Source organism: Callorhinus ursinus, unplaced genomic scaffold, assembly GCF_003265705.2.
Source record: "Callorhinus ursinus isolate GAN/ISIS: 27379988/994484 unplaced genomic scaffold, GSC_fseal_2.0 scaffold71, whole genome shotgun sequence".
In the NCBI taxonomy this organism is placed as follows: Eukaryota; Metazoa; Chordata; class Mammalia; order Carnivora; family Otariidae; genus Callorhinus; species Callorhinus ursinus.
The window spans coordinates 102,329-110,113 of NW_027397133.1; the positions used below are offsets into that span (position 1 = coordinate 102,329).

Sequence of the window (7,785 nt, forward strand, 5' to 3'; positions counted from 1 at the left end):
TTGTATTCTCTCTCACACCCTCCATCTACTTCAGTAGGAATTCATTTCTGCCCTCTTTATAAACACATTGAAAAGCTGACCAACCCTCACCCTCTCTCTGCAGGTGTCTTGGACTATAGCAACAGGTTCCCAGCTGGATTTTAGGCTTCAACCCCTGTCTGCTACCGTCTCCTTTCTATGAAGAGTCAAAGCCATCATTTTAAATACGAATGATTTCATATTTGTCTTCTACTGGAAAGTCCCTATTGTCACCTTCTTGTTATTTAAAAATATCAAGCCCTTGAAATGTCCTTCCAAGGTCCTACATGAGCTGTATACTCCAAACTCCAGCCACTACCCCACTGCCCTTATCTCCACATGATCACCAGCCACGCCCTCTGGTTCCGTTCCCTGTAATCACAAAGGCTTCCCTGACATGCCTCAAACACCCTCCTGCTTTAGGCATTTGACTTTTTTTTTTTTTAAGATTTTATTTATTTGAGAGAGAGAGAGAACAGGAGCGAGGGGGTGGGAGAGGGAGAAGGGAGCAGGGAGCCTGACGTGGGCCTTGATCCCAGGACCCCGGGATCATGACCTGAGCCGAAGGCAGAAGCTTAACCAACCTAGCCATCCAGGCGCCCCAGCCTTGGGCCTTTAACTCACCATTTTGTCTACTTGGAGCTCAATTCACCTGAGGCCTCATATCCCTCATACTACTGCTCAAAGGCATCTTACCAAAGAGGAACTCCCATTCCCCAAAGACCTAAGATTAGAGGCCCCAGCTAGACTCCCAGGTGCTACAGCAGCCCCAGGGCTTTGCCCACGATTCCATTCCTGTCCCACTGATCTTCCCGGCACTTTTCACCACAAGACATCATATTTGTTTATTCTGATTAATTTCGTTTCTCCTCAGACAAACTCATCTCCAAAAAGAATTTTGTTGTTGCTGCTTTTGTTGTTCACAGCTGTTGGGGCCCATATGTAACAGGCTACCAAAACAAAACAAAACAAAACAAATTTAAGGTAATCAAAAATACTTAAAACAATGAACCAAGGAAAGATCCTCATGTACGGAACACATTAAGGAGACTCCTTCAAATATAGTTGACCTTGACCTTAGGAAAAGGGAAACAAACTCTATATAAGCAAGAGCTATATCATGGAGATTGTTGATCGAAGAGAAATCTCCTTCCTATTAGACTGGTAATATGGGGCACCTGGGTGGCTCAGTCAGTTAAGCATCTGCCTTTGGCTCAGGCCATGATCCAGGGGTCCTGCTATCGAGCCCCACATTGGGCTCCCTGCTCAGCAGAGAAGCTGCTTCTCCCTCTCCCTCTGCCCCTCCCACCACTCATGTTCTCCCTCTCTCAAATAAATGAATAAAATCTTAAAAAAAAAAAAAAAAGACTGGTAATATGATTAGTTGGGACTTAATGTTACTGATTATCCTAAGGAAAAGGAAAGATTTAAGGGAATGAATCCAGCAGTCTCATTTAAGATGGACTAAAATAATGATCAGAATGAACAATTATACAAGGAAATTAAAGCAAAGCAGGCATGGGGTTTAATGATGTGGTCTGGGCTGGGAACAAAAAATGACAAATTTTAAGAAATCAGCAGGAATAGCAAAGACTTTAACATAAGGAAGCTGAGAAGGTCAAGAAGTGTCTAGAAAAAAACACACTTCACCGCCGCTGGTTCCCACAGAGAGCCTCTACAACTCTTACAATTTCCTAAGTGATAAGAGCACTCAGAGTTCTCTGAGCTGTTGTAGCAAGTAAGCAAATCCAGGGGGAGGAGATCATGGGAAACTGATTTGTAGCCAAGACAGACAGAAGTTGTAACCTGGGGACCTACTAATTGTGATTGATATCTAAAGTGGGGGGCAAAAAAACAATACCCTTTTCCTCAATCAATAAGTGTGATTACTCTTTCCAGAAAAATAAAAAATATGGGCGCCTGGGTGGCTCAGCTGGTTAAGTGTCTGCCTTCTACTCAGGTCATGATCCCAGGGTCCTGGGATCGAGCCCCGAGTCAGACTCCCTGATCAGCAGGGAGCCTGCTTTTCCCTCTGCCTCTGCCTGCCACTCCCCCTGCTTGTGCTCTCTCTGTCAAATATATAAATAAAATCTTTTAGGAAGGAAAAGAAAGAAAGAAAGCAGGGAGGGAGGTAAGGAAGGAAGGAAGGAAAAAGAAAAAGAAAGAAAGAGGGAAAGAGGGAAACAAAGGAAGAGAGAGAGAAGTAAGTGGGGGGCAGTCTCATGTGACAGAGCCCTTAACCTGTGGGATCTGATGCTACCTCCAGGTAGATAATGTCAGAATTGAGGTAAATCGTAGGACACTGGGCTCGTGTCACAAAGAACTGCTTGGTGTGAGGAAAACTGCCAACACGTGGTGTCAGAAGCACTGTGTGTGGTAGTGGTATCAGAGTAAAGAAGACACAAGAGGTTTTCCTACACAGCCAGGATGTAAGACATAAAGAACAGCAGGTACTGTGGACTGAATGTTTATATCCCCCCCCAAATTCACATTGTTGAAATTCTAACTCCTAATCAAAAATGGAGGTGAATGTTAAGAAGGGAAGTTGACATTATCCAAAGGGGCAGGAAAGTGCAGCAGTCAGCAGACAGTGCTCAAAACAAACATTTCTCTTTGGAGAGAGGTGTGGAAGGCAGACTTTTGTAACAAGAGAAGCAGAAGGAACAGGTAGTGACATAATGCTGGGAGAAGGGTAGTAAGATTTGAGATTTTTTAAAAAATATTTTATTTATTTATTTGACAGAGAGACAACGAGAGAGGGAACACAAGCAGGTGGAGTGGGAGAGGGAGAAGCAGGCTTCCCACGGAGCAGGGAGCCCGATGTGGAGCTTGATCCCAGGACCCTGGGATCATGACCTGAGCCAAAGGCAGATGCTTAACGACTGAGCCACCCAGGCGCCCCAAGATTTGAGGATTCTAAAAAGAAATCTAGAGAGAAAATTAATGGAGACCTATATGAAACAAACAGGGATTGAACCCAAGAAGTGATAAGTGCTCTAAGCACCTCAAAGAAAAAGAGCCCTTCTCGGGGAGATTCCTGGAGCTCTGTTCACATGTCCTCAGACACCCCTGCAGCTGTGACAGGTCTAAGTGACTAAATACGAATTCCCTCCCAGCATCCTTGTAGGTTTTCTCTCACCTGGACAGATTCGACTGGGGATCTCATGTTCTGTCGTCCACAGTTCCCCTTGTTCCAATCTGGAGAGTGCATCTGGCTTCCTGGCCACGTACCCTGTGCGTGGAAAATGACAGAAGAGGTAGGCTCTGTGAACTGGGCTGGGTTCTGCCAACACAGAGCAATACTGTATTTTAGGAGCCACGCAATTTGCAGATCGGCAAAGCTAAAGGTCTTCTCTTAGGACGGGCCCATTATACCCTCGAATCTGGGGCCAAAGAGGAGACTGAGAACCTACACTTCTGAGAGGCGCACACACGCCAGAGATCTCAGAAGCTTCGAGAGGAAAGGCCACTGATGGGTCCCTCTGAGTGACACAGGGGAGCTGTCCTCACCCACTGACACCAGGTTCCTATAATTCTCCAACATCACGTCCCGGTACAGGTCCTTCTGGGTTGGGGCGAGGAGCTGCCACTCCTCCCAGGTGAAGTCCACGGCCACGTCCTCCAGTGTCAGTGACTCCTGTAACAACACGGTCCTGTGTCATGTGAGTGTTCCTCTAGTTATTGAAATGGAAGGAATATAAAGGAAGTTGCTGTGCTCATGTTCACCACATAGGTGTTTTGATTTTTTGTTAAAGATTAATCTATTTATTTTAGAGGGAGAGAGAGCATGCAAGTGGGGGGCAGAGGGAGAGGGGGAGAATCTCAAGCAGACTCCCTGCTGAATGCAGAGCCCTACAAAGGGCTCGATCCCAGGACCCGAGATCGTGACCTGAGCCAAAACCAAGAGTCGGCCACTTAACCTACTGAGCTCCAGGTGCCCCAGGTGTCTTGATTTCTTTTTTTAAACTACATTGTTATAGAAGCAAAAATACATCCACATTCAATCCTATATATAACAAAATATTCTGTAATCATGCAGCAGCATTCAACAAATCACTAGTTTCTGTAATAAGTAGCCATTAAGTTCTCCTGCTAAACTAAAAACATTTCCAATACATGTATTTGAAGCATTAGTTCTATATACATGAAGAAGAACCTTACTTTTGCAATAGGACTTCGTAATCACTGGAATTTTTTTTATCTTTAAAATATATTCAGGGACTTTTACAGGATTAAATTTTAAAAGGTAATAAAAGAGGAGGCAGTAGGAATTGGCTTTGAACATGAGCAAGAAGCATGTACTACCTTACATTAGAGGAAGTTCAAAAGCAAACCCTCTGGATCCCAACAACCTTGCCAGACAACAGTACCTCCAACCCCTACTGCCATATCTGAAATCAAACACCAATTTAGCCACCTGTTCATATAGGATGTTTGAAAGTCATACAACCCTTCCATTTTCTTCGGTCACCTAGGTTTTATTTCTAGGTTAGCCCTGACAGTTACAAGGCTGGGTCCATGGGTCACCCTGTTACGATGCCAGGAAGAACTGTGCCCACTGAGTTCTCTTGGTCTATTCTCAAAGAGCTCTTCGAGAAACCGTCTTCTGCACTGAGGAGAAAGCTGAAGCTAAGAACAAGACACTGTCTACCATATCACGTCTAGGAAGCACCATTAAACAAAAGTCCTGACACCCAAGTGCCAAGAAATATAGAGCGACATCCTTGTGGAACCCGGCTGCTTTCTCCTCCGTGATTGCATATCCTGTGATCATCATGATTCTCTAATTGTGATGGCCGCCAGAGGTATCAGACATAAGCTGACAGTTAGCGTAGCCTGTAGGATGCTCCAGTCACCTGTGATGTTTGTTCTAACGTTAGTCATTTAGTGTGGATCCTATGAACAATATATTTCTGATCCTATTTGCCTCGATATTGAAGGTGGAATCTAAATCTATTTCTGCACAAGTCCTACTTCACCAATTTATACTTTTCCATTTAATTCAATTGAGTTTTAAAGTCCTCCAGATCAATCATAGAATGAAGGAAAAGAATAAAACTAAGTCACCTGGTCCTTAATCATTTTCTTCTATGACTGGAAACACACAGTAAAGGGGACTTGTGTGTTTAGTTTCTTCTTGAATTCCCCTCAGTTCCTGAAATCTTGGTCTCTGCTCAATGGTGTCCCCACAAATGACCACACACTGGTCCTGAGACCTCCTCCTTGCTTCACTGGTTGGATCTTGCTCCTATAGTAGGACCTGTGGGCTGAAAAGTAAATTCACTTTGAGTACACATTTCCTCTGGACCAGGATGTTATCCCTGCTACTGCCCCTCACCAGATTTCAAGGTCATCTGTCCCTTTATTTGAAATCCCAGAGGCTACTGCACTCTGGAGCAATGAAACACCAAATTGTATGTGAGCATTTTCTTCTATGAAATGGAAGTGGAGTCTGTGAAAGGGAGCCAGGAAAGGAGAACCAGCACAGCATGACACCCCACAGCAGAGGGGCTTCTCACACAGGTCAGTTTTTGGAAGGAGAACATGTAAAAGGTGAGGATTTGGACATCTATTCCTTTAAGACCAAGTGTGCTCATATACAACTTTTTGTACACACCTCAGTTTGAAGACAAACGTGCTCAGCAAAGCATTACCTAACAAACCATTTTCACTAATCATCATGTGAAAGGAAACAAAGGCAAATCAAGAGAAAAAAGTTAAAGCATATAGAACAAGACTATTCTTTCTGGCTATATACACAATGAGTGAGAGTATAAAAACATGCGTTATATAGAACAAGTTCAAGAAAGCCATTATGTTTGGGGAGAGAAGGGGTGGATTGGAGGCCATCACTTAAGTTGCATTTAGTCAGTTTACTTCTTTAAAAAAGTACTAATGACCAAAATGACAAAACAAAATTAATCATAATCATGTACATCATGGAGGAAAATCCCACTGAATGAAAATGGCAGAGTGGGAAGTTCCAAGGCCTGTACCTCCACAGAAACATTGAAACAAGTAAGAACTGTCAGAATAAAGAACAAAACAAAACCTTTATCATAACTCTGAAAAAGAGTCACAGGTTTATAGCAGCAGAGTGATCGCTCAATCAAGAAAGAGGCAACTTAAAAATGGTAGGAAAGCTCTGTGCCACTTTTATTTGCCCTTGCTTCACTCCCTCCCCAGTTTGGTAGTAGTCCTAGAGATTGGAGCCAGCATTCCCAGTGGGGGACTCTTGTTCCTGGTCCTGGAATGAGTAGAGAAGACTGTATTTGCAAAGAATTGTGTTTAACTGTTCCAACCTGTGTGAGGCCTACCTGAAGGACTAATGCAATGTGCTCATCCCTCTAATTTGGACCTCACACAAGATGGAAAAGCAATGGATGGTTCTCAAAAACAATGTAAGGTGGGGGCGCCTGGGGGGCTTAGTTCGTTAAGCAACTGACTTGATTTCGGCTCAGGTCATGATATCAGGGTCATGGGATCAAGCCCCAAGTGCGGCTCTGCATTCAGCATGCAATTTGCCTGAGATTCTCTCTCCCTCTCACTCTGCCTCTCCCCCCACACATGTGTACTCTCTAAATAAATAAATAAAATCTTAAAAAAACACACAAAACAATATAAGGTGGAAAAACAACCTATAGCTGCCTGGGACAAAAGATTATAGCTGAGGCACAGCTGAAAGGCCAGGAGAAAAAGTTGGGAAAAGAGTTTCTTAGGGAACTTAAGCCATTCAAAAGTCCCAGGGCATACTGGGGAATTTATAAAGCCTGTTTTTCTTACAAAAAAGAAAAAGGAAGTAACAAGTGTTGGTGAGTATGTGGAAGAAATGGAAGCCTCATAACCGCTAATGGAAATGTAAAATGGCACAGCCACTTTGGAAAATAGTCTGGTAGTTCCTCCAACAGTTAAACATATTTACCATGTGACCCAGCAATTTCACACCACGTTTATATCCAGAAGTAAAAGCATGTCCACACAAAAATTTGTACACACAAAACCCAATGAGATATCACGTGACACCTGTCAGGATAATAAAAATCAAAAACACAAGAAACAAGTATTAGCAAGGATGTCGAAAAATAGGAACCCTCATACATTGCTGGTGGGAATGCAAACTGGTATAGCCACCATGGAAGACATTATGGAAATTCCTTAAAAGACTAAAAATAGAACAACCTTATGATCCAGTAATTACACTACTGGGTACTTACTCAAAGAATATGAAAACACTAATTCAAAGGGATATATGCATCCCTAGGTTTACTGCAGCATTATTAACAATAGCCAGATTATGGAAGCAAACTAAATGTCCGTTGATAGATGAATGGATAAAGAAAATGTGGTGTGAATAGAATATTATGCAGCCGTCAAAAGGAATGAGATCTTGCCATTTGCAACGACGTGGATGGAACTGGAGGGTGTTATGCTGAGTGAAATAAGTCAATCAGAGAAAGACATGTATCATATGACCTCACTGATATGAGGAATTCTTAATCTCAGGAAACAAACTGAGTGTTGCTGAGTGGCGGGGGATGGGAGGGATGGGGTGGCTGGGTGATAGACATTGGGGAGGGTATGTGCTATGGTGAGCGCTGTGAATTGTGTAAGACTGTTGAATCACAGATCTGTACTTCTGAAACAAATAATGCAATATATGTTAAGAAAAAAGAAAAAGAAGAAGATAGCAGGAGGGGAAGAATGAAGGGGAGTAAGTCAGAGGGGGAGATGAACCATGAGAGACAATGGACTCTGAAAAACAAACTG

The 7,785-nt window shown here is 43.2% G+C and overlaps 1 protein-coding gene across 7 annotated transcripts in view; it reads right to left on the bottom strand.

Annotated features, from left to right (window-relative positions):
- The window catches only part of ZNF613 (zinc finger protein 613), a 65,061-nt gene that overhangs the window by 13,602 nt on the left and 43,674 nt on the right, over positions 1 to 7,785 (bottom strand). For 5 of the 7 annotated variants that reach the window (XM_073886428.1, XM_073886425.1, XM_073886426.1 and 2 more), the window contains 3 exons: positions 5,086 to 5,285; positions 3,529 to 3,655; positions 3,158 to 3,250 (listed from right to left, as the gene is read on the bottom strand). In XM_073886428.1, the coding sequence (XP_073742529.1) occupies positions 3,158 to 3,250; positions 3,529 to 3,655; positions 5,086 to 5,100 (235 nt within the window). In that variant the 5' untranslated portion in view covers positions 5,101 to 5,285. Of the gene's footprint in view, positions 1 to 3,157; positions 3,251 to 3,528; positions 3,672 to 5,085; positions 5,286 to 6,940; positions 7,121 to 7,785 lie in introns of those variants that run through there. The other 2 variants (XM_073886427.1, XM_025849521.2) reach the window with 2 other exon arrangements.